General features: G+C 51.4%; 1 protein-coding gene across 2 annotated transcripts in view; it reads left to right on the forward strand.

Annotated features, from left to right (window-relative positions):
• OSBP2 (oxysterol binding protein 2) overlaps window positions 1-22,731 on the forward strand; it is a 117,377-nt gene that overhangs the window by 69,084 nt on the left and 25,562 nt on the right. For both annotated transcript variants that reach the window (XM_055711886.1, XM_055711894.1), the window contains one exon: window positions 15,027-15,277. In XM_055711886.1, the coding sequence (XP_055567861.1) occupies window positions 15,027-15,277 (251 nt within the window). The remainder of the gene's footprint in view (window positions 1-15,026; window positions 15,278-22,731) is intronic.

Here is a 22,731-nt window from a genome sequence, read left to right on the forward strand (position 1 = left end):
AGAGGGAACAGGTTCCCTCTGCAGACGAGACAGCCTCAGACTAGATGTAAGGAAGAAATGTTTTATGATGAAGGTGGTGGAAAAACTGGCACTGGTAACCCAAAGAGGTGGTAAGATGCCCCATCCCTGGAAGCATTCAAGGTCAGGTTGGCTGGGGCTCTGAGTAACCTGGTCGAGTTGAAGATGTCCCTGCTTATGGCAGGGGGATTGGACTAGATGGTCTTTAATGTCCCCTTCACCCCAAACCATTCTATGATTATAAAAGAGGATGTCATCTGCAGTTTCAATCCCTGGGGAAGGGGAGGTAGGAGCGTTATGGGAGTCTGGGTGGCAGAAACCCTTTGCTACTGCAGAGTATCTGCTCTGAGAAACAGGCAGGCTGTTGCCCGCATGTGTGCTGGTCAGACCCAACCCCAAACCGTTCTTCAGGCTTGCAAGCATCTTCAGAGCTGTCAGGGATGCACTGGGAAGCTGATGTCCTGATGAATGGGCTCGGTACATCGAAGACTGTAGCAGTGCAGTGTGTCTGCATGTGCTCTCAGCAAAGACCTTCTCCATCACGGTTTCTGATACTGAACCTTGCTCAGCATGGCGTGGCCATAAACAGTTGTTTTTTTTTCCCCTTCCCTGGTGTTAGTTGCTCCATAAAGATTTGATCCACTGAAATGTGGAATCATCCCTTGGAGGTGTGCCGGGCCTCCCACTGATATCTCCAGACTCTCCAGCTGGAGGTGCTGGGATCCCTGGACCATTACTGGCCTTGCAGAGTAGCTGAGGAGCGGGGAGGTGATGCTGCAGGCGCCTGGGTTGTATGCTTGCATCCCACCATGAGGCTAATCCAGGCTTTACAAGGATCCCCTCACAAAGAAGCAGTCTGGCCAGTTTTGCAGGTATGAAAAGCAAAGTCGCTGTCCCTGGGGCCCACAATTAGCTGTGCTTGTAATCCAGGAGGCAGGTGTTAACACATGCTGGCAGCAAAGCAGAGCTTTGCACCCCAAGCTGTTACTGGGAGGTCAGTACTTCGTGTGTCATTGCTGTTCTAAGCATATAATGAAAAAGTTTCTATTTTTATCAGGCCTTTTAAACTTTAAAAAAAAAATAAATTCTTTTCTGGTGATGAGATGCGCAGCATGAGCCACCAATTATTTGATAATGAGCGGTTATTTCCCTATAATCACACCTTCACCACCAATTTTTTTTTTCCATTGCTATTTAGAGTTCTCTGCAGGGGACAGGAGGGGACATTTGGCCGCATCCTGCAGGGCTAACTTTGGTTCTCCAGCATTTTCACAAAAGCATCAGCTGGGCTCGTTTTTATCTCCACTTGTATTCCCTGCCAACTCTGCTCTTCGGGCCCTGTGACTCCACTTTAGCAGGCTTGAGGTCTGGCTCTGTAGTTCTGGTGGCTGCCAAACTTTTTATTCCAATGGAAATGAAGAGCAGAATAGTGTAGTCAAAGGACAGAGGAAAAAAACAAACAAACCCAACCCCTTCCACCTTCTCCAAAAACCAGCAAACCAGAATCTCCTTGCAAAGTCCTCCTGGCTGCTCCTGAGAAGAGTTTTGGAAAGCTTTTGAAGAAATCCACTTGAAAGACTTGTGGAAGCAGCGCTGATGCCTGCCTATGTTTCATCCTATTTCAAATCTATCTATATGTCTAAAGGCAAGGGTGAGTCCTCTTCACCTTGGCAGGATCCAGGTTTGGCTCATGCTGTAGCTGACCTCTGTAGTTGCTGCTTTTTGCAAGTTTGCATCCTGAGTGATCTCTAGCCTACCCCCCTAACCCCCGTCAAATCACAGAATCATGCAAAACGAGGCTGGAAGAAGCCTGTTGAATTCCCCTCTCTGCCCAAGGCAGGATAAGCTCCATCAGAGTGATGCTCACAGGTGGTTGCTGTTCTGTCCCCAGAGTACTCTGGTCCCTGTCCGGAGCCTCGCCAGCATCCCTGGCCCTGGGCTCAGGCAGTTGTCCCAAATATCAGAGTCTTTGCAACCACTGAAGCTTGTGGCTGCTGCTTCTCTCATCTGTTACGGACATGGAGAACAGATCAGTCCCTTCTATACTTTATAAAAGTTGTTATTTGTGGACTGTTAGCATGTCTCCTGTTGATTTTTCTCTCGCTTGTACTTAACACTGTCCTTCCATTCGGTCTCCCCCTGCAGGATGTGTTTTCCAGCCCCAATGTTGTCCTCATGGGTGTCTTTTTATGGTGCGCATCTGTCTGAGCAGTGCAGTATCCCAAACCGGCTGTAGGCTGCTGGGGACTTACTGGAAATTATATCTCAGATGTGACTTTTCTATGCCTATAACCCTGAATTTATTTGCTTTTGTAGCTTGCTTTTAGAAATTCTGTTGTAATTTGTATTGGATTTATAATAAGCCATGATTTTTGGCTCCTTTTCTGCTAACCAGGCAGTTGCCCAATGTCTGTTGCATTGTTTCTCCCTGCTGATATAGTGTGGTGTCTTGCATTTGTTATGTCCCATGTTTCAGTCTCCATTTCTCCAATGTGTCCATCTTATTTTGAGATTAAACCCTGCCTTTCGGTGTGTTTTAAACCCATCCGTATGTCTTTGTAGCCCAATTTATCAGCTTATTGGAGTTCTTCAGGCAATTGGGTAATCGGAAAATGTGCCGGAAAGAGAGAATGACTGCAATCCAGATAAAGTGCAGCATTTACTGCTGAGGCTTATTGACTGGTAGCATCATCATTTTCTAATTGCAGCAATAAAATGTTCAATAGCTGGACTGGGAATGCTGCAGTAATTATAATAAAAATACTTTGTGCTTTCCCACTGCTTTTCTTTCAAGAAACAAGAAGTCCTTTACATGCATTAATGGACTGGTATGTCTACTGTCCATTCAGGCTTGTATTTTAATATGCTTTTCATAGGAAAGGAAGCTGTCACCATAAGATGGGTCAAAATTCATCCCTTGTGTGACTTCATTGGTTTCAAGACCCTTATGGCAAGGATAGCTTTGCCAAAAGAAATTGATGGGTTTAGGTCTCCTGTATGGTCCTGTGCTGTAATGGGGCAAATGCTGGTTTCTTGCCAATCGAACCTTGAAAATGAAACTTGGTGTGCGTTTTTCTTTGAAATGTGGTCCTCTGCTATTCCCGCAGCATGGACGAAAAGTTTTGTGTAGGGTCTGCTTGTACTGAAGCAAGCAGTTTTTTCACACAGGTGGGTGGGTGCCTGCGCTGTGCTGAGGCTGTGGTCCCAAGGCAGCTCCTGTTACAAAGTGGATTTTGCTTCAGGCTGATGGCTGGGATGGATAGGTGTGCAACAGGCAGGATGGGGCTGACTGCTCACTCCTTGAAACTGGTCGTCTTCAGTGCAGAAGACTCAGTCACAGGAAAATGGTGAAGGGCTGGTGCCAGAGCAGGTCAAGACCTATCAATATTTCAGTTGGCCTCCTTGTTTGAATCAGCTTTCTGATGCCTTGGAAAAAAATTGCTTGAGCAGCCTCCTCTCAGGAGCATTGTTCCTTCCAAGGAGGCATCTTCATGGGATCAGCCTTGGTACCTTTGTTCTGGGGTTCTGGCTCCCTTGGACATGTTCCCTGCTGTAACGGTGTGTATTTGCCTGATTACTTTCCATGTAAGCTGTAATTTATCCTGGTTGCGAGTCAGAGAGATTAACCCCAGCTGCTTTTTATCCCTTTGGTCTCGTGTTCAGAGTATTTTCAGTCCTTGTGTCATTGTAGTGTTCGCTTACCAAAAAATCAAGCACTAGGGCCACATTAAAGCATCACTTCTCCCCTTAGGTGTGACTCCAACCAGCTGCACCAAAGTATTAAGGAAATGAGAATTACAGAAATCAAGAGATGGTAGTAAAATGTTTTAAATCAAAACAAAAGAAGTTGCTTACCTTCTTTATTTCAGCATGTCCTAGTGGAAGAAGGATGCTGTATTGTCCAAGCTATCAGCCAAAGAAAGGCTGCAAAAATTAAGCCTATTTTTGTATCCTACTTATTTTACCTATTCATTTTTAACCAGATACATATAGTGTATTTCCCTTGTTATTGCAACTTAGTGTTACATCCAATTTGTTAACCAAAAGCAATTACTACAAGTGACAAAGTACAACTAAGTATAGAGTTGGGGAGTAACTTAGTCTGGAGGTCTCTGGTCCAGCCCCCTGGGCAACCTTGGGCCAATCTAAATCACGCCGCTGAAGTCTTTAAGCTTAAATTTCTGCAGAATTTATTAATTTCGCTTCTCTCTGTGGTGCTTACAGATGTCAGGCAAATTTGATGGGGTGTTTTGCTAGAAGCATTGGTATTTGAGCTGTGGATTTGTTCTGTGGACCCCCATCGCTGGGTTGGGGTCATCCTCCCTTGACTCGTGCCCACCACCTGCTTCCACTGAATGTGACTTCAGGAAATATCACAGCTTGTCACAAGCAGCCAGTGTTTGGTATTTTTAGGCCTCTATTTGCTTGAACAGCCTTCCGTTTGCATTAGCAGGGAGAAGAAATAGCCCTGCCAGGTTGGTGATAATTGCTAAGTGATCACCCAGATTTGGAATGATGTATGAATGATTATTCGTTGTACTATTTTGATGATTAATTTCCAGCGTAATTCTTTATAACCACAAAAGTACTGCCTGTGCCTGCATCTGCAGATGCTGTAAAAATCTTTTGGCAGCCAAGCCCAACTATTAAATATAGATACCCATTTCTATTTAATATTCATAGCTATTAAAAGTGATGAAAGCAGATGCATCTTCTAGAGCCAACATGGAAATTGCTCTTGTGGAGAAATGATGGGTGATAAACGTTTCGAAGAGATCTGGATAATCCCAGGCCGGAAGGGCTGACATTTCTGAACCAAACCCCTGGTTATCAGCAGGGAGACTAGTTGATGTTCGGATAAATAGGGAGTCTGCTAAGGAGGTGGGATGGGTTTCCGTGGTATTTGCTTGGGGAAGCGCCTGTGAGGATCAAGGGCTTGGAGTTTTGTTTGGGAGTGCCACAGCAGAGGTTGGCTTTGATGCTTGCTTGTCCTCATGGACCTCCTACATTCTGCCTGCTGGAGGAAAAAAGTCATTTACCAAACGAGTGATATTTTTCATACGTTCAGATACAAAACTCCTAGACAGGTAACAGAAAAGGCAAGAGAAAGTGCACTAGAGGTAGAACTGAGGAAAAAAGAGGTTGAGGGGGAAAAATTGCTCTTTCACCGTGGTATTTTGCAGTTAGGTTTTGTCCTGTTCATCGCATCTGTCCGACTCTGTGTTTCCTTTCATCTTCTCCAAACCCCGCAGATGTACCATGATTCCCAGACACTGGCTCTGGGTGGCAGCAGGAGGGAAGCTGAGGCAGGGGGGAGGCAGAGTCTGTGACCCACCTCAAGCGGCTCCGCCAGGGGACGGTCTTGGCCTGGGGTCTGCGTGTCACGCTGCATCACCCTGAGCATCCTTGGACCTGTGCAGTCCTTCCCTGTCCTCCTGGCTGAGGTTTCCTCCAGGCAGCCAGGACAGGTACCATCCCCTGCAGGGCAGCAATTTGATGTCCAGCACTTTCTTATTCCCCATGGAAAGGGAAGAAGGAAGTAAGACTTCAGCAGAGATTAATTTAGCCTGCATCAGACATCTGAAAGTCAGGTATGTGAGCTGTCTGGATCGCCAGAGGAGTGGGCAGTGGCTCCGGAGCCTGCTCCTTTCCCAGCAGCTTCCTTGTGGGCAGTGAGAGCTGGGGGATAGGTCTGCTGTTGAGACCCCCAAAATCAGGTGAGAGAAGTGTGTAGGCATTGGAACACAACCTCCTTTTAAGCGTTGCAAATAAATTTGGGCGCTGAGTGTTTGCAGTGACCTGAAGTGGTGATAAATGCTGACATGAGAACCCGGCCTAGACTTGTTTTTTGGTAAAGATAAAGCTCTGCTTTTCTGGTAGGAAGCCTTATTATCTGTGACGAGATTCACATGCTGGTGCTCTGGAAACATCAGAAACAAGTTGAGTTGGATCAACTCCTAAAGACAAGGAGGTGGAAGAAGAGCTTTGAGTCACCTGTTTCTGTAATCCTCTGAGCTATGGACTGGGGAGGTTTCCAGGGGATGTGTCTCGGATGATGAAGGGCTCTTTGGACTTTCCAATAGATCTCTGGTGACAACTATGGAGAGAAAGCTCGGACAAGGTGGGGCATGGCCATTGCTGACTTTCCCCTTGGAAACTGTAGTGGTAGGGAAGCTCCTGAATCGCTGGTGCTTATTACAGCCTGTGCGTGCTGCCTGGGCTGGCTGTGGGCAGCCTGATGTCCCCAGATGGGCAAAATCATGTCCCAGAGTCACCACATGGCAGTGCGTGATAGGAAGGACATGTGCTGCAGCATTTCCGTAGGGATGGGGAAAACAACCTCTAAATATGCTGCCTGTCAGACCTGGGAGAGTATGGCAGCAACAGGTCTGGGCTCTCCTGGTTCTCACTTTGAGAGAAGCTTGTTAGCACTGTGAGGTTTATTAAAACCACTGATGCTGCTCCACCAGTTGCTTCAGCAGCACTCTGAGATGCCCTGTGTTCACTGCTGTGGCTGCTGGTGGCTTTGGGGGAGCCCAGGAGTAATAAAGTCATCAGTGCTCCTTCTATTCTATTATGGTTTTACCTGTGGACAGGAGTTGGTGGTCTCTTTTCCCCTGTATACCTACAGGATGCAGAGGACAGCGTGCAGCGCGGAGTTTACTTTTGGGTTGTACGGGGCTCCTTGGTAGGTGCTGGGCATTGCAAAGCTCTGCACCTCTGTGGTGCAGGAGCCAGTCTGACTTGCCTTTGCTCCTGCAATATTAATCCCACACTTTCACCTCCTTGTCTGCTTGTTATCCTTTGCTACCAGCAGAAAGATTTAATTTCTTGCAGAGGGCCAGCCCCAGCCTTTGAGAGGCTCCAGAGGCTGTGACAAAGTGGGGTGTGGGCAGCTCAGGGTTGCAGGAGGCTAGAGGAGAAGTTTCGAGCTGATGTAGGAAGGGTGAGGTGTTTTTCTGAAAGCAAGGATATTTGGGAAGAGAAAGTTTTCCACTCACAGGGCAAAGAAGGAAGGTGTGGGATGTAGGAAAAGGAGAGCATCTGTGCTGGACCTGGAGAGGAAGGTAAGCAGGGATTAACTGCACCCCCTAGCTGTGATGGGGTGCCGTGTAGCTGTGGTGCTTTGGGATGGAGATGTCACAGCCAGACTGCAGGTACAGTTTGAGAATTCTGCAATAAAAGGCCTTAAAGCTGAACCCTTCAATCTCTTTGCCTTCTCCTGGTTTATCCTGTCAAAAGGCTCTTCCCAGCTCTGCTCCTGGCGACAGCACTCAGCCCAGCCTTGAGCAGCAGCACCCTGGGGTTGCTCCAGGTCTCCCCGATGATTTGGGGTGGGTGTGCTGTGTGGCAGTGCCTTCGGTGGGCACCGTGTCACGGGGTTTTGTCGTGGGCTGCGATGCAAAGCCCTGGTGTGTCGCCAGCATGGGGAAGTGCCTGCATTGTGCTTCCAGCCAGCAGCTTTTCCACCAGCTCTGGAGAAATTGTAAGCCATGGGAAATAGTTAACCGAGGGAAGTTTTAAGAGACAGAACACGGAGGCGTAAAGGGAACTTCTGACTTAATGGCCTCCTTGTGAGATGCTGCTCTGGGCGCTGAGGTTTCGTGTTGCTCTCTGAGCTGAGAAACAAGCCCGAAGAGGCTTACGACTGATAGCTGCCGATCCATTTTACATAGATTAAATAGCATCACAGCTCCAAAAATAATCTTCCCAGCTTACTGTGAGGCTGGCTGTTCCTATAGCAACTGCTTCATGCCAGTGCCCTACAAATACAAATCACAACAGATTGCCTTTAAGTTGGTTCACAAGTCAAAACAAAGTATGAGATGGGGAATGAAGGGACTCGGCTTGCAGCGGCGCATGTTTTTAGCGTGCATAGTGTGTGCAAAACACGAGGTGCATGTTCCTGGAGAGGAGATTGATTAAAAGCTGCTGTTAATGGTGATCTGTGTCTCTTGTGTTAGAGGCTTTGATTGCAGATCTTTCCTGTGTGCATTGTAAGATTGTAAAGCAGCAACTGCATTTGTAAAATCTTCCTGGTGCGAGAGGGAGAGGAGGATTTTGCAAAGTTTGGTAGCTGTTATGTGGGTTACTGTGCTGCCTGGGGCTAGCCCTGCTCTGCCATGCTTGCATGTCATGGTAGCCCTGCCCAGTGCTGCAGGCAGAGGGCAAAAGCAGCGGTTTTGGGCTTGGGTTGTGCTCCCACGTGGCTGATGATACCTTGCATGCTGGCTCAGCCCGAAACCTCCACCTCAGGGCCACCTCTGGCTCAGGGTCCCAGCAGGCGTCGCCTCCAGAGATGCTGGTACCGAGCGGTGGGCCCTGTCATGGGCAGTCTGTGGTTGGTGCAAAGCTTGACTGCAGGAGGGAGACGGGGATGGATTCAAATTGTTGGTTGTCCCTATGTGCTACTGGGGCATGGGGAGGTCTCCAGGGGACACTTGAGCTTCGGGAGGGCAGGGAGGCCTGGGATGATGCCGTGGAAGCTGTGCTGACTCATCCAAGGCACAGGACTGAGAGGAACCTTGCAATTTGTTGTCAAATATTTGCTGCTAGCCTTTCATGTTTATTTCCTTGGGTAGCTTTTGTTTGCTGTAGAAGAGTGACATGAGTTCTTGCTAAATGTCTGTCTTTCGTTATAAACCTGGCTTGTATCGAGGAGCAGGGTGAGCCAAGGTGAAGCTCACGAGCTGGGGGTGTGCTGCTCCCTGAGGGTGTCCAGGGGCACCTGCACATCAGCACGGATGGGGAGTCCCAGGCTGGGCAGCCCCCCTGCCAACCCACTGGAGGTTTGCTGCTTTAGGGAGGATCTTTCTTCTGTGGAGAGCAGATGGCAGAGCTGCTGCTGGCAGCACCAGCTGGCGCCTGGCACAGAGAGAGAGGGACGAGGGTCAGGTCGAAACACCACTGTCCTCCTTCGCCAAAGGAGGGGGATCCGTTGCAGAGCCCCTTCCCTCTGCAGGGGCAGGGTGTGCTGTGGGCTGCATTGGAGGGTGACGTGGTTGGAAACCATGTATTAAAATAGTATTTGTGTCCTTGAAGGATCTTCCCTGTGTGAAGGGAGCAGGGGTGCCTTCCTGGCTTCTGCAGAGCCTCCAGGCTTTTTGCCGGTTGCAGCACGCAGCCCCCTGTACACCCTGGCCCTGCCCCACTAGTGGATGTGGGTTTGAGGTTTAATTTGAGTTAGGAGCTGCTGGGAGCAGCCTGGGCTTGGAGCTGAGGATCCAAAAGGGCCAAACTGGTGAAAGGTGTGAGGGCAGCATCCAGAGGCAATGAACACAGAGCATCTTCCATCTCAGTAAGTTCTCACGGCCCTGGTTCTGGTTCCTGCTCATACCCTGCTTGTGTTGGAAACCCCCTTCAAAGCCATCATGAAAACTCATTTTGGGTTGGGATGCACTTGCTGTGCTGGACAGTTTTGCAACGGGAGTCTGTTGGGTAGCGCCTGGGCATCTGAGTGTTCCTCACCATCACCCTCGTGCAGTCCTTGCTCTGCCAGCTCTCCCATTGTGGTGGAGCCGTGCTGGGCCAGTGAGGGATGCTGCCCTGCGTTGGCTTGGCATCTCGTGCATTGCAGTGGCCTTGGTGAAGAACAGTTTTTCCTTTGTCAGGTCTCTTCCAAGTTGAACCTATCAGCCATTGCCAGGGATGGAAAAAACAGCTGGGAGTCATTTTTGCTTCCTCCCTAGCTTCTAAGCATTTAGGAATATAAGTTTCTTCAACTTCCAGGATGTTTTGCGATCTTGAATCACTGCGGTTAGGAAACTCCCCATTTGGATGGCTCTCGCACCAAGTGGTGTGACTTTGCTGGGCCCATTGCAGATTCGCTTCTGCAAATCGCCTGCTGTCTTTGTCCTCAGATGAGGAGTCCTGGACAGAGCCTCCCTCCCTCTCTGTGGGTACTCTCTGACCTTCAGGGTTTTTACCAGCCTTAGCAAAGCAAAATGCAGGTTTTTTTCCTGGCTGAATTGATACAAAAGCTTGAATAAGGGAAGGATCCCCAATGCTGTGGCTTTTGGCCATGCTCCAAGCAAAGACCTCCGGGCAATGGCTTGCGGCTGTTTCACCTCTCTGGATGAGTGAATTCTTTATCCTCAGCAATAAGAACAAATGTTGCTGCTCCTCTCTCCTCCAGCACTTTACAGATAACCTCCAGCAGTAACTGTAAGAGTTCGTGGGTCTTGTGCTGCCACAACAAAGTGGCATCCCTGCAACCATCCTCTGCTAAATGGGGAAACAAGGGGCTGTCCAGACCCTGGACAACCCTGTCCTCTACCCTCTCGACTGTGCCACAGGGACAGGCAGGAGAGTTCTTGTTGTGGTGGTTGTCCTGGTGGTACCAAGAAACCAAAAACTGGGTGGAAGTCGCGTGGAAGCAGGGCTCTTCTGCCTGGATCTGGGGCAGCTCTTAGCCACAAGCTGATGGACCAAAGCTGGTGCAGATCTGAGAGGCTGCTGGTTGCTTGAGGAAACAGAAGGATATGTGTTCCTGTGTATTTTGGCTTTGGTCAGCCTTCTCCCGAGCTTCTAGAAGAAAGAAGTACAGCAGCACTGGTCCTCCCACCTCCCTTCCTGGGGCTGGAGAGTAGTGTGCTGCTGGCAGCCTGGCACTGGAGGATGCTAAAGTCTCTGGTGAGCACTGTGTGTGGAGCAGGTGCAGAAGGATGGAGCGGGGGAAACATGAGGATAACTTAAAAAAAATAATTGTAAGTGCACACACTGCTCTTCTGCTCGTGCTAGTGGTCCCTGTGGGGCTGCAGTTTGTGTTTTCCTGGCCCTTTTTTAGGATGCTTTTTCTGGTGCTGCATCTGTAGGTGAAGCCAAGACCTCATTCGACCTCCTGGCTTTTCCAGAGCCAGGATTTCACTAGTGACTATCTTTACAGTCAGAAAAACCCCAGGTAGCAAAGTGAGGGATGAGTAGTTTCAGGGAACTTGGTTGATTGTGCTTGGCCTGTGCTGGTGCCTCAAGGGTGGTAAGAGGCAGAGTATTTCAGTGCTGGGGGGTGTTTTGGTATTGATCATGGTTTGGAAACCCATCCTCAGAACTGGTGTCAGTGCTTCACCCTGGTGGGGTGGCCGTGCAGTTGTCTGGGTGCTTTGCATGATCATTTCTGCTTTAACTTGCTCTGGCTTGATTGTAGCTGTGACATGCGTGTTTCCTTCTTCCTGTGCTTTGATTTGAGGTAATTACAGCAAATTAGGTTACTTGAGATATTTTTATTTTACTGTGAGTCACAGAAGCATAAATTGGTCCAGGTCTCTGTGTGTCCTGGGTGCAGAGGCAGTGCTGGTTATGGGGATGTGCTTACTGGGGACAGGTGGAGGTTATGAGGTTTCTGTCCTTTGCGTTGGCTGTGATTTCGCTCCCGTGGCAGCGTTGCATATTGCTCCCCATGGGTACACCATGACCCTCTAGCCTTAAGATCCTGTTTGAAGCCTGCAGCCTCAGCAGAGGGTCTGACACCCTGTTCCTCCATTTGCACAGGCAAGAGGGGGAAGGTGGGATCCTGCTGCCCACCCCATCAGCATCCCGGCAGAGCAGTGCAGGCAGTTTTGGGGCAACTGGGGCAGCCAGCGAAGGATGTTCAGCTCAACTAGCTCAGCCTGGATAAGCAGCATCATGACTCGCGTGGTCTGACTCAGGTGCCTTTCCCCTTTTTCCTGGGTTTTGAAGCATTTATGTAATTCTGCACAGTGATTAAAAAAAAAAAATAAATGGGCCACGCTTGTGTTCGTGCCTCCTGCCTCAAGCTGAGCACAGAGGCAGGGATCATTACTGCAGCCTCGGTAAACGGGCAGTGACAGGCAGGAAGTAATGCCCTGGCAAAGGATGGAGCCCGTCTGTCGCCATGCAGTGCTGTCCCTGTGTCAGAGCGTTTTAATGATGGGCGGAAATCCTCAGGCTGTGATCTGGGATTGCATTCGGGAAAGGTGATCCAGGATCCGCTCTGGGAAGCATGGAGCATCAACAGCCCATGGGAGCCGGGGCTTCAGGGTGGCCCTGTGGCACTTCTCTGGGTGGGAAAAAGCATTTTATGTAAGGAGAAAAGGGGGAAGAAGTGAGACTGAGAGATTTTGGGGTTAAATACTGCCTCAGGACAGGCAAAGAGATGCTTCTTCCTGCTTGGCACAATTTTTGCAGTTTTTTAACAGATAAAAACATCGTTGGAAAGTATTACCAATATCTGCAAACAGAAATATTGCGAATTTGGTTTGTCCCCTTGAGTCCCACAGAGTTAATGGTGTTTTTTGACATAATTAGTGGTGGTACATGCCTGACTTGTGTTTGCAATGAAAGCTGAGCTAGCATGTTTGACTTCTGCATCTGGTACTGTTATAAAACACTATAATATATTATAAATTGGCTGTTAAAGACTGGCATCATTAGTGATCGGATCCTGGATGCTATGGAGGGTAGTTCCTATCTGCATTCTGGAGCACAGGCAGCTTGCACAGCCCAGGAGGGGCTGCTGGGATGCTCATGGGGAGAGCGTAGGTGGGTGTCTGGAGAGAGCAAGGGGCTCTTGGACTGGAAATGGGTGGCTGTGGCTGGGCTGAGCTGTGTAAACGCCACCCCCATCCTGTTTCCACCCTGCGTGCAGTTTGCACGCCTGAGATCTGGGCTGTGTTTGGATCCATGCCTGTGGAGATGCTGCCGGGGTGTGTGGTGTCATGGCCTGAGGGCAGTGCCCCAGGATGGAGCTCCTGGACCAGCACATGGACCTTGCAGCTCAAGTGGAGCAGGTTAACAGCCTGATCAGAGGCGATAGCTGTGAATGCAGTCTTGCAAGGTGGAACTTGTGTTGCTGTGCAGTAGGTCTGCTGAAAGCCCATGCGGTATTTGATGGCAGAGGAAAGTTGCATGGGAGACCGTGAAAGGAGGATTCACACCTCTGACCAAGATTGCCCTGGAAAGCCTTGTGGGGGTGGCTCTAAGCAGCAGTAGCAGCACCATGTCCATCTCCCAGTGAGCGTCTGGGCACTGCAGGGTACAGTGTGCTGTGTCCTGCAGATGCACCAGCTCAGGGCAGGTACAAAGACAATAGTCAAAGCTCAGGAGGATGTGTATACACTGCCAGGGATTCAGAGCACCTTTGTGTGCCCCAAAATGAAACGCACTATGGAAATACTTGAAACAGAAAGTGGACCTTAGGGAGGTTTTGGTTACTTTCCTTGCTGGTGGATAAGTGACTTAAATTTTCTTGCTAGACCTTTTGCAGATGGCATGTACAGGATGCCTGTGGTGTAAGACCATGCCTGTTGTCATGGTACCTCTGTGCATCCTCCTGGGACAGAGCCCTTTGAAACCTGCATGCTCCCATTTTCTTCCCCCTACCTGTCCTCTCCACCTGTGCCAGAGACTTCCCTGGTGGCGTGTGTTTCCAAAGTGCTGGTCCACCAGCCATGCAGCTCGCTCAGTAGCTCCCCAGGCTGTTGATGGGAGCCGGCCCTGCTCCCAGCACCTTGGCCGGCTGTTCATCTTCCTCAGGAAGGTCTTGGTTGGTTTCCCATGGGTGCTGAGAATGCTGGCTCTGATAGTCCTTTGTCCTTGGTGGCCACAAACTGTATTGTCTCCTGGCTTTAACAGCAGCTCCTTGTGTTTGTCAGAGATTTGTGTGCTGTGGATGCTTGGGGCTGGGTGGTGGACAGACCAAATGGTTGTGTTGGGAGATGCCGCCCTGGTGCTTCATGAGCCACTTGCATTCTGCTCTGTGCCCTGTTTCCCAGCAGGGCTTTGATTGCCCCAGCAGGGCAGCTGGGGTAGATCCTGCTGTGTAGGATAAATCTTATCCCCGGGCTACACTTCTTTGTCCCATGAGATACTTTCTGGGTAGCTTCATAGCCACAAGTGTGATGGCTGAACATCACTCTCTGTATCTAGAGCATTTCCAAAGGTCTTATAAATGAGCCAGGAATAAAACCCAAGCACCCACACAACAGTGAACTATGGGCTTTTCTCCTTTCCTTGCAGCCCAGAAAGGGGATGTGCTGCACCCCTTGTAAGTGAGGCATCCCCGAGGTCTGTGCTTTGCAGCATTGCAATGTCTTTCAGCCTGGCTGACTTGGAGGAGATCCTCATACCTGCCCTGGTTCACCCAGAAGCTGCCAGGCAAGTTTTGCTGGTCCCCATCTCTTTTTAATCCAGAGACTGATGTTTGAGGGAGGGGAAATTAAGGGGCTGCTCCCTGCTCTGCTGCCTTGGTGGTTTTGGGGTGTACCTGGAGAAACCTTTGATAAAATTTAAACCTAAGGATGGGGTGCAGGTGCTGTGCAGGACCTGCTCTGCTCTTGTGTTTTGTATTTACTTGGGGCAATGCTGCCCCTCAGAGCGATTCACCTCCTCTGCCTTCCCTGGGGGAGTGGTGGGATGATGAGAAGAAATGCTGCTTTATACTCACTGCTTGGTTTTTGGTTGGTTTTCAGTTGGTTTTCTGGTTTTAAGACATCCAGGTGTTCTGAAATTGCAGGAATAACCATTTCTGCTGTACCTGAGATGCTGATCACGGAGTTTTCTGCTTTCTGAAGATGTGATGATGGTTTTGGATAAAGGCTATTACTCCCCCCTGTGTCTTTGTGACCTTTCCCTTGGGTGAAATAGTTTATCCTGCCCAAAGCAGACCTTGCAGAGCTCCTGTGAGTTTCACTTCTGGTGCAGGGTGAGTTGACACTGTGGAAAAGGGAGGTTTGGCATGTGACCCTTGCCAGTAGCACCAGCATGCCACCCCCCATGCCACCCCCCATCACTCAGCCTTAGTAGCCCTGAACCAAATCCTGGTGACAGCCACAGGAGTCCTTCAGATGCCTTGGGGCTCAGGGTGGTGCTCCCACATTGCCGCTCCACACCATGCTCTGCTCCTGGGGAGCGTGGTGGCCATGACCCCCAGCCCTGACAGAGCTGCCTGCGTGCGGGAGGAGGCAGGAGGTCCCCCTGCCCGCTGCCATGGTGGTTAGTACGGTCCGGGGGTAACCATGGAAACTGTTTTTTCTCCATCCCTCCCTTTGCAGATGACTCGGGCGATGAGGAGCCCGCCTCGCAGTCAGACAAGAGCGAGCTGCATGGCACGCTGAAAACCCTTTCGAGTAAGCTGGAGGATCTGAGCACTTGCAATGACCTGATCGCGAAGCATGGGGCGGCCCTGCAGCGCTCGCTCAGCGAGCTGGAGAACCTGAAGCTGCCAGCCGAGAGCGGTGAGAAGATCAAGGCGGTGAATGAACGAGCCACGCTCTTCCGCATCACCTCCAATGCTATGATCAACGTAAGTGCTGCCGGCTGAGGCACCGCGGTTTTGAAGAGGCAGAGGGAGAAGTGTGTTTTCTCCTCCTCTTCCTCCATTGTCCTTCTTCCCCCTGGCACGGCCCCGTTTACTCCCTGTGCACCGGCTCTCTGCAGGAGCTGTGTGTTGGCTCACGGGGCTGGGGCACGGCTTGGGGCTCGGTGCCGGCTCAGCACCACGGCGTGGGGGTGGGAAGTTGGGAAGCTGCAGCCTGGGAAGCGGGCATGGGCGCGCGTGAGGGAGACCTGAGATATAGGTCTGTTACATTTTATAGTGTGCTTTCTGCTCCAAAATAGGATGTTTTGGATGTAAAGCTGGGTAATGAGGCGGTTTGGAGTGCAGAGGGGCTTTCTGCTGTTCCTGGGGGTGGTTTTGTGACTGGCACAGCAATTCGGAGCCCATTGCCTGCTGCAGAGGCAGACCCACATCCTCACTGAGTTCTGTAAAGCTGCTTGTGTTTTACACGATGGGGGAATTTAACCCTGGCAGGGTCCGAGAGCTGTCTCGTGCTGGCTGTGTTCTTCCAGCCCGGCTGGTTAGACGTTGTGAAGCGTGTACTGGCACCAACGCTGCTCCCTGCCTTGTGCAGTGTGATGATGCTTTCTGATTATTTTTTGGACAGCTTCTGTTTGTGGGGTGAATCTGCCTCCATCGCAGGGAGATGACCCTTCTTGGGGAGCCTTATATTCTCTGGGGAGGGGAAGAGAGAGGAAAACTAAGTGAAATATTTAAAGCAAAAAAAACCCAACCCCAACAAACAACAACAGCCCAAAAACCTAACAGAGCTGGAATCATATGTGAAGGCAGAGCTCGGGGAATTGTGAATGGAGCAGTGCTGTCGTTGTGCTGTTCCAGCCCTGGGCAAAAGGAGGTCGTGTGTTCTTTTATGTGGGCTTTTAAAAAATAATAATCATCTTCAATGGGAGCTGGAGGGTACTTGGGAGCCCTGCGGTTGCAGCATCCTCCCAGTCTCCACTCAGGATTTTGTAGCCATGGGGGGAAAGGGTTTCCTGAGACGGTGTTTTGTGTTTTGGAGCAGCTTTGGGGGTGCCCGTGCAGCACACTCCCCGTGGAGAGTTTGTCAAAGTTTTTGGAGTGGGGATGGCAGTGTTGCGAGCGGTGGGAGGTGATGGTGGAGCCCTCAGTGCTGCCAAGGTTTGCTGTTAGGAGGCAGACTAGTGATGGGATGTGGGCAAGGAATTGCTGGGGAGAGGATTTCTCTGGCAGCCTTTTGGGAAGAGATGAGCAGAGCAATATTGGCTATGTCCAGCCCAGAGAGGAGGAGGTTGTGGTGGTTGTGACATGATGAAAGCTTCAGCTAGGCTGTCTGGATGGTGGAAAATAGCATGAAAACTGTTGTGCAGGGAAAAAATGGTAGAAAGGTGGTTTGTCCAAAACACTGAGCAGGTGAGAGGGGCCAAGGAGGGAGTGAAGCCTTTGTTTTCAGGTGGGTGTCAAAGGTCTGTTTTTAATAGCATCCTTTTGTACTTCAGCTTGTGGCTGAGCATCTTGAGGAGATGTCTGAAGGGGAAGGGCTGAAACATGGAAGAAGCAGGATGGGAGCAGAGTGGCAGCTCCAGGGGTTTGGTTACGGCTGTCACAGCTTCCTGCTGAGCCTGTCGTTTCAGATAGAACTGTGGGCAGGGGATGCTGACACCGAAGGAAGCAGCGATACTTTGCAGGGGATGGATTAGAAAGGCAAGAGGATGGTGAACAGGTCTGGGGGACCAGGAGGGAAGGGGTCCGACAGCCTGACGACCCCATCATGGTGGGGTGGTGCTCCCAGCTCTGCTGTCGCCTTTTCCTGCACAGATTTTTGCACCTTGATTTACCTTTTTCAGTATGGGGTGATGCCTTCTGCAACTGCTGCGTGCACCCTGCCCAGGGAGTCTCGTGGAGTGGGGGGGTTGCTCTGTGCAATGCAAAGGTCCCAAAATCTCCCGTATTGAAAGACAAAACATCGCTACAGGGAAGCACATGGAGTCAAGCCATCTCCTGGCAGTAGGTGAAAATACACCCTGCCCCTGCCCACCGCGATCCCTGCAGGCTTCTCAGGGCCACACATCTCACGGGAGCACAAGGTGATTTTGAGGTGCTGGTAGTGCCTTGCAGGAGCAATTAAACCACCCTTATTTGCCAGCTATTCCCCAGAGAGGACTGAGCTAGCAGTGACAGGCTGTTGCCGGCATGTGGATACTGCACGTCCACGCTCTGCCCTGGCTGTAGCACCAAACCTTGCTGATCCGCTCCACCCGGCACAGCCAAATCCTGCCTCCCAGGGCATCGCCTCTGCTGGGGCAGCAGAGATTGGCTTTTGCAGGAGACGCTGTGGCTCACGTCCATGCCTTGGCTGGCTGAGGATGGTGACATGCAGTGCTGCTCGATTGTTGCCGAGATTGCGCTGCGTTCACTTCTTTTTCAGTTGCATGCTGGAGCGATTTAGGGGGGTTTGGACCTGTGACCCGCCAGCTACAACAAACCCCCAGGAGCTGTCTGCCCTTTTTGATTTTTTTTTTTTTTTTTTTTTTTTTACTGCCCTTTTACTGAGCAGTGCTGGGCTCACAGGAGCAGCCTGGGGCTATGTGCTTAGGTCTTGCTTCTGGCTGCTGGGATCTGTGTGGCTGGTGTTCCCCAGCTGGCAGGCAAGGGACAGGGCAGGGCTGGGCTTTGCTGCCTGCAGTGTGAAGGGATGGATGCTCCAGGGCCAGTGCTTGTGGTTTTCGTCCAGCTGTGTGTGATCCAATTATGTAAATGTCTGAGGAGTGGCTACAAGCAAGTAGAAATAAATAAATATATATGTAAATGAAAGAGCTTCACTGCAAAGGTGACCTCCTTGCTGAATGCTCTGGGTGCTTCTCCTCTGGAGATTGGGAGGAGAAAGTGGCTCGGGCTGTCCCTGGGCTGGTGATGCTCAGAATGATGGAGGAATGTTTTGGCCGAGACATAGTGGGATATGCTGGACCTTTGCATTACAGGTGAGGATCTAAAATACAGAGGTGCTGACTGCTGCAGGGCTTAAATTTAGGGCCAGACCTCTGCGAGCCACCTGTTTGCTCTGCCCCCATCTGTGCCTGGAGATCTCATGTAACACCATGCCAGGTGAGACTCGTGGCAGAGTTCGGCCTTGCTGGGACCAAGATGCCTGGTGTCAGTGGGGCTGTGAGGAGCAACGAGGGGGAGACACAAAAAAGCAAGTCAGTCTGCCATGGGGGAGGAGTGGGAGGTGTGTGAAAACAAGAAGCCACAAATTAAGGGGGTAATTAGAGGAAGAGAGATGAAGAGCGCTGCGCTGTATTGCGTAGACTCATCCAAAGAGCAGGGAAGGCTCCTGTCTCATAATTTAGCAGCAGACAGCAGGCAGGAAGGCCATGTGGATATGCTGAGGAAGCCAGTTTGGGCGTCAGGAAGAGCTCACAGGGCTGTGGGTGGTGCTAGAAATGGTTTTTTAATGGGAATGGGGTTTGCTACAGTGAAGCTCAGAGGCAGCCAAACTGTATGCGAGCGTGCAGTAGCTGTTCTCCTGGCTTGCTTTGTGCTCCCTTAAGGGATGTGAGCTAGGAGAGCAGCAGGGCTTGGGCTTGGTTTGTTGTTCCTGGGTTAGTCGGCATTTTCCCTAGAAGTTTATGAGGAGCGGAGGTGGAAGAAGACTCTGCTGGGTGGTGCAGCCCAGGCAAGGAGGGATGAGAGAGGCAGCCAGGGCAGAGGTGTGGTGCGAGGTGGGAGATACTGAGCAGGCAAGGTTTTGCGAGAAGGGAGCCCTGCACAGGCTGGCAAGGAGCAGGCCGTTTCAGGGACATGAAGGACTCCATGACTGCTCTTATGAGAGGCCACTGTGCTGGTGGCCACCCAAGCCTGTCATGCAGAGGATGCTGGCACCCACTTTGAGGCAGGCTGACTTCCCCACCCACGTTTTCCTTTCCTGTGGGAACAGATCCATTTGGAGTACTGGCATCCCAACACACCAGCAAAGAGCATCCTTCGCCCCTCTGAACCTGTAGGGAGGGGTTTTAAGTATGTGCAACACAGTGCTGGAACCAGAAGCGAGATCGATAATGATATGTGCTGCTTCATCCCTGGGGAAGGTGGCTGTGGGTTGTTTGTTTAAGCCTCTCCGGGATGCCCAGCAGCATTCCAGAGGCTCTATCCTCCAGCCCTGGCAGCATTTCTGTCTGTGGAGCCCTCTGGGGCTGTGCTCTGGCTCAGCAGTAGTTATGGGGTGGCCCTGTACCATGAGCTGGTGGCTTGAGGAGTAGCCAGCTTCTCCCTGTGGCCATGCGTGGCTCCTGGAGACTGAGTGGCATTTGCCCAGTGGAGGCATCCACTCCTGGGTGAGTTGTAGAAGGTCTGAGTGCTGGAGCTGGGGTGATTACAGCTGCTCAATTATTTATTTGGAGACCTCCTGGGTGCCTGTGCTGGAGCAAGATGTGCTTCCCCAGAGCCATTCCTCTGCCCTCCCAGGGCCCAGTTTCACTGCTCTTTTTGTGAAGTGCCGAGTCTCCCATAGGGATGCTGCTGTGATTAATCCGTACTCCTGAAATTGTTGCCATGTTAAACCGGACTGATGTTGAGTATGTGCTCTGAGCAGCATCAGGTTCACCAGAGCAGCCTCCAGCCCAGTGTGTGATTTCTAATGGTTTATTTTAGTGATAGGTTAACTGCCGTATGTGTCTGTGTGTGCTTGCAAAACTGCTTAAAGCTGGTAGGAAACTGAGTCCCCGGGATCTCTTCCCTGGGGCGACCGCATGGTTGGGGGTGATGCTGCCTGTGCAAACCTGGCCAGGTCCCAGCGCAGAGCCAGCTGCTGGCACAGGGTGGGCGTGCGATGCTGTCCCTCAGGGTCCCCCAAACCCATCACGACACAGGGAGGCTGACTGACCCGAACTCTTCTTCATAGTACTCCAGGCAGCTGGGGCAAAGAGGCTGAGCAGGGAGAGAACAGCAGCCCGCGGGGCTGCTCCCAATACAGCCAGTGGGGCTGGAGGAGCCTCCACCCTGTGCATCCTTATACTACAGGGGCTAATTCAGGCAATGCACCAAACAAGCTCCAGCTTCAGCCTCCGGATTTACGTCGTTAGTGGCAGGGATTGCCTCCCGCCACTGCCCTCGATGGCCCCAGGCAGATGCTCTATTGCCTCAAATCAGAGCAAAACCCTGCAGCGGGGCTGGCTTTCTCTTCCCTGTGACTATTGCAATGGTGATTGTGAAGAGGGAGCTTGTTCTTGCAGGTAATGCAGCCCGTGTTAATTATCTGTGCTATGCTAACAACATGCACACTAATCAGTGCATTGCAAACGATGTCACTGACCCAGAAAACCCCCAGCCTTGGGATTAAATCTTTAACCCAGCCCTAATCCTTGTCAGATGAGAAGGCTGCAGCGAGGGGTCTGCATGTCCTGGGGTGGTTTTGCTGTGGATGCACTGCGCTGATGAATAAGTAACTGGTGGGTGCTTGCTGTTACCCAGGGGAGGTGGTGGAAGGTGGTGGGTGTCACCCTGGGTTCTGTCCCTGCCTGCACAGCTGTTAGAGTGGGACTGGGGTCCAGGGGTTGTTTAGATGCAGAGCCTGGCCCCTGTGCTCAAAGCTGCTGTGACTTTCTTTGGAGCATCCTTTATTGCTTTTTTAAATTTAGAGGTGTGAGGGTATCTCTGATCAGATCCATCCAGACAGGCGGCGCCTTCCTCCAGCTCCCTTCATCATCATTCCCCATGGTTGCTGAGTCCTTCCAGCCAGATTATATTATGTGTGTGGCTGCTTAGACCTCACGTGCGTCTATGGGACCTCCATGCTGGCCAGGGCTTTCAGCTGGTGCTCCTGCAGACAACTTGCTTTATCCTCACCATGTCTTGGGGCTTCTCACTTTTCCTTCTCCCCCTCCTCCTCCTCTTCCTCCTCATAGTGTTCGTCTGACCCTCAGAAGGCTTCAGACTCTCTGCTGGGGCTCCCCTCGGAGCCTTGTGCAAGAGGAAGGGGGACGTATCCGTTACCAGTACCTGATGATGTCTCTCACAGCTCTGTCCTCCTGTTTTTTTGGCTGAGTGCGATAACTTCTCTGTTGCAGCTTTCAGTGGAGACTTTCCAGCATTTTTGCTCAGGCGGCTGCTGGATCAGCAGGGCTGCATGTTGGTGGGCTTAGCACGTTGTAGATGGGGATTGCACTGTCAGCAGTGCCTGATGTTGATCAGCAGCTCTGCTGAACCGTGAGACAGCCCAGCCAGGCATTGCCTCTGATGTTAAAACACTGTGCTGTCACCGGGTGAGCCCTGCCCGTACCTTGTGTGATCCTCTGGCAGTTGCCCACAGCACACGGGTAGCTGCCACGTGTCTGTGCCTGGTGGTTACTGGTGCGTTGGGGCAGGATGGGGACCTGGGGAGGGCACACAGCAAAGTGTCGCTTGGTTAATCCCTTGTGGAGTTCTGCTCCTGGTATCGTAAGGGTTGTGTTCGCCTTTTACTTGGGCTGATGCACCAAGGTGCTTCTCTCCAGCTTCTTCCTCCAGTGTCTGTTGAAGGAGAAGACATTGAAATGGCAGCACGGCTTTTCTGTGGATTTACCCAGAGGAAGTTATGGCACTGGGAGACTGGTGGAATAGAGAGGTGCTGCCTGCAGAGAAGCTGCTGATGGCAGCCACTGCTCCTGCACCACCTTTTGTACAGCAGAGCGGGCTGCAGAGGCATTGCATGAGGCTGAAATTGAGGTACAAACCGAAGCAGCTTCCTCCATGTCCCAGGGCTGGAGCTGCCCGTGGGCAATGCCAGCTGCTCGCTGCCACTGCGGCCGCCTGCCATGCGATTGGGGACAGATGCTCTTCCAGCCTGGAGTTCGCTCCATTGGGCAGATGAGAAATGAAGCTGCCAGCGAGAGCCTCATAAATGTCTCTTTATGAGAGCCGTTTGCAGGACAGAGCTCTCCAAGCCCACCAGAGCCAGGGTCAGGCCTCCAGGTGTGCTAAAAGCAGGGGCTGGCTGCTCTCTTGGTGTTGGCTCTTCTGCTTTGCCAGGGTCCCCACACTGCTGTAGTGGGTTTTGGTGGTTTGGGCAAGCGAAGAGGAAGGATGGAACTACAGCAGCCACTTTGGAGATACCTCCTGGCCGGGGAAGAGCTGATGCTGGGAGCTTCCCTGGGAGCTGATTTTTGGTGCAAGGAGAGAGGCCCTGCTGCTGGCTGGGTGGGCAAGAGCATTAAAAGGAAAAGCTGAAGATGTTAAGCATTGCCGAAGGAGACCAGTGAAAGTGCACGATCCTGGGCTGGCTGCTCTACAGCAGGAGGTCCCAGCATGAAGTCTCAGCTCCCCACCTCAGCTCCAGCTGCATCTTCTATGCTGGTCCTGGTGCATCCTTGGCATGCTGTGGTGCCCTGACAAACCCTCTGGCATGGCCAGCGGAGGCTGCTGTGTGCTGCTCAGCGAGGCTTGGGGTGGAAGGGGTAGTACCGAAT

Source organism: Falco cherrug, chromosome 1, assembly GCF_023634085.1.
Source record: "Falco cherrug isolate bFalChe1 chromosome 1, bFalChe1.pri, whole genome shotgun sequence".
Lineage (NCBI taxonomy): Eukaryota > Metazoa > Chordata > Aves > Falconiformes > Falconidae > Falco > Falco cherrug.